Below are 2,500 nucleotides of genomic sequence, written 5' to 3' on the forward strand. Positions count from 1 at the left end.
GTAGGAGCCCCTCAAATATTGGAACGGTCTTATCATGTCCCTTCCCGTCCCCAAACCAGTCCTTCTTTTCATTAAACTAGAAGTCATCTATCTGAGGTGAGATTTGGGGTTCAAATCCCTGCTTGACCTGGACTTTGCTATTCTGGATTCCTTTACAAGGTCGTCCAAGGAGAAAATAAAGCTGGTTTGGCTTTTGATGCCCTCCGAGAGAGCAAGCGCACAGCATGAAGGCGATAAAACTATTTTTTCCAGGGAGAGCTTGAAGGTGTGCAAGTGCTGCCCTCTGGTGGTCGAATGTCTGAATATTCTTTTAATTCACAACTGGGTTAATTTATTTTAAGACCGTTCCAACCTTCTGAAGAACTCCCAACTATTGTCCGTAGGAGCCCAACAATGATACTGCACCATTATTTCTAACAGCCCGTTTGGTGTAGCGGTTAAGACACCAGGCTAGAAACCAGGAGACGGTGAGTTCTAGTCTTGCCTTAGGTATGAAAGCCAGCTGGATGACTTGGGCCAATCACCAGGAGACTCTTAGGCACAATTGGGGTCATAAGTCGAGGACTATGCCTGTATATGGGTCTCCCGGTTCGCAGCCACTTCTATCAATGAACTGGCTGCTTTCTGACCCGACGGGCATAGATCCTGTGGCAGACAGTTCCCAAGACCGGAATTACCTTGAAATAGGAGTGGATCGCTGCGGTGGCTTCGCTGCGGATCCTCAACAGGGCACCCAGAACGTTGGTTCTGCAGCGGAAGTGAGGCAGCTCCCGGAGATATTCCAGAGAGTGATGGACTTTGTATTTCAGAGGGAAGGCCTAAAAAGGGGAGAATATATACAGAGTATATAGAACATACACAGGCAGTTTGGTCTAGTGGTTAAGGCACTAAGCTAGAAAGGGGACGGTGAGTTCTAGTCCCGCCTTAGGCAGGAAAGCCAGCTGGGGGACTTTGGGCCAATCACCAGGAGACGGTGAGTTCTAGTCCCGCCTTAAGCATGAAAGCCAGCTGGGGGACTTTGGGCCAATCACCAGGAGACGGTGAGTTCTAGTCCCGCCTTAAGCATGAAAGCCAGCTGGGTGACTCTGGGCCAATCACCAGGAGACGGTGAGTTCTAGTCCCGCCTTAAGCATGAAAGCCAGCTGGGGGACTCTGGGCCAATCACCAGGAGACGGTGAGTTCTAGTCCCGCCTTAAGCATGAAAGCCAGCTGGGTGACTTTGGGCCAATCACCAGGAGACGGTGAGTTCTAGTCCCGCCTTAAGCATGAAAGCCAGCTGGGTGACTCTGGGCCAATCACCAGGAGATGGTGAGTTCTAGTCCCGCCTTAGGCAGGAAAGCCAGCTGGGGGACTTTGGGCCAATCACCAGGAGACGGTGAGTTCTAGTCCCGCCTTAAGCATGAAAGCCAGCTGGGGGACTTTGGGCCAATCACCTGGAGACAGTGAGTTCTAGTCCTGCCTTAGGCATGAAAGCCAGCTGGGGGACTTTGGGCCAATCACCAGGAGACGGTGAGTTCTAGTCCTGCATTATGCATGAAAGCCAGCTGGGTGAATTTGGGCCAATCACCAGGAGAAGGTGAGTTCTAGTCCCGCCTTAGAATGAAAGCCAGCTGGGGGACTTTGGGCCAATCACCAGGAGACGGTGAGTTCTAGTCCCACCTTCAGCATGAAAGCTGACAGGTGACTTTGGGCCAATCACCAGGAGACAGTGAATTATAGTCCCACCTTAGGCCTGAAAGCTGACCGGGTGACTTCGAACTAATCATCAAAAGACTTCTAGTCCCCACAGAGGCAGTTTGGTCTAGTGGTTAAGGCACTAAGCTAGAAAGGAGACAGTGAGTTCTAGTCCCGCCTTAGGCATGAAAACCGGATGGGTGACTTTGAGCCAGCCCCCCTCTCTCTCTCGGGCCAACCCACCTCACAGTTGTTGTTATGGGGAAAATAGGAGGAGGAAGGAATATTAGGCATATTCACAGCCTTGAGTTGTTGGTAAAAAATAATAAAGGAAGTATCCTTACTCAAGAATAAGCTGCCTCAGCCTGGAACTGAATTCCTTTGCAGAAAAGGCTTGGAGCAGAAAAACCCAGACCCAGCACTGCCCCAAGGAAAATCTTCTTTCTTTCTTTCTTTCTTTCTTTCTTTCTTTCTTTCTTTCTTTCTTTCTTTCTTCCTTTCTTCCTTCCTCCCTCCCTCCCTCCCTCCTCCATCCCATCCCATCCCATCCATCCATCCATCCATCCATCCATCCATCCATCCATGCATCCATGCATCCATCCATCCATCCATCCATCTATCTATCTATCTATGGCTCCGAGTGTGTGTGTTCCAGCATAACTCTGGAATGCCTGGAGCAATTTCAACCAAACTTGATACGCAGATGACTTACTCTCTGGAAACAAATACTGTGGAGGTAAGACACCACTAAAACCCCTCAGGGTGTGCGTTCTGTTAAGATACAGCCTGTTGTGCCTTCAAATGGCTTCTACTGTACTGCTGTGAA

The 2,500-nt window shown here is 49.8% G+C and overlaps 1 protein-coding gene across 1 annotated transcript in view; it reads right to left on the reverse strand.

Annotated features, from left to right (window-relative positions):
- NARS2 (asparaginyl-tRNA synthetase 2, mitochondrial) overlaps positions 1-2,500 on the reverse strand; it is a gene marked incomplete in the record, with an annotated part of 28,799 nt that overhangs the window by 20,022 nt on the left and 6,277 nt on the right. Inside the window, 1 exon segment of the mRNA XM_087721014.1 lies at positions 678-818. Coding sequence (XP_087577140.1) covers positions 678-818 — 141 coding nt within the window.

Source organism: Thamnophis sirtalis, unplaced genomic scaffold, assembly GCF_051295495.1.
Source record: "Thamnophis sirtalis isolate CommonGarterSnake01/CBP01778 unplaced genomic scaffold, rThaSir2_p1.2 scaffold_8, whole genome shotgun sequence".
Lineage (NCBI taxonomy): Eukaryota > Metazoa > Chordata > Lepidosauria > Squamata > Natricidae > Thamnophis > Thamnophis sirtalis.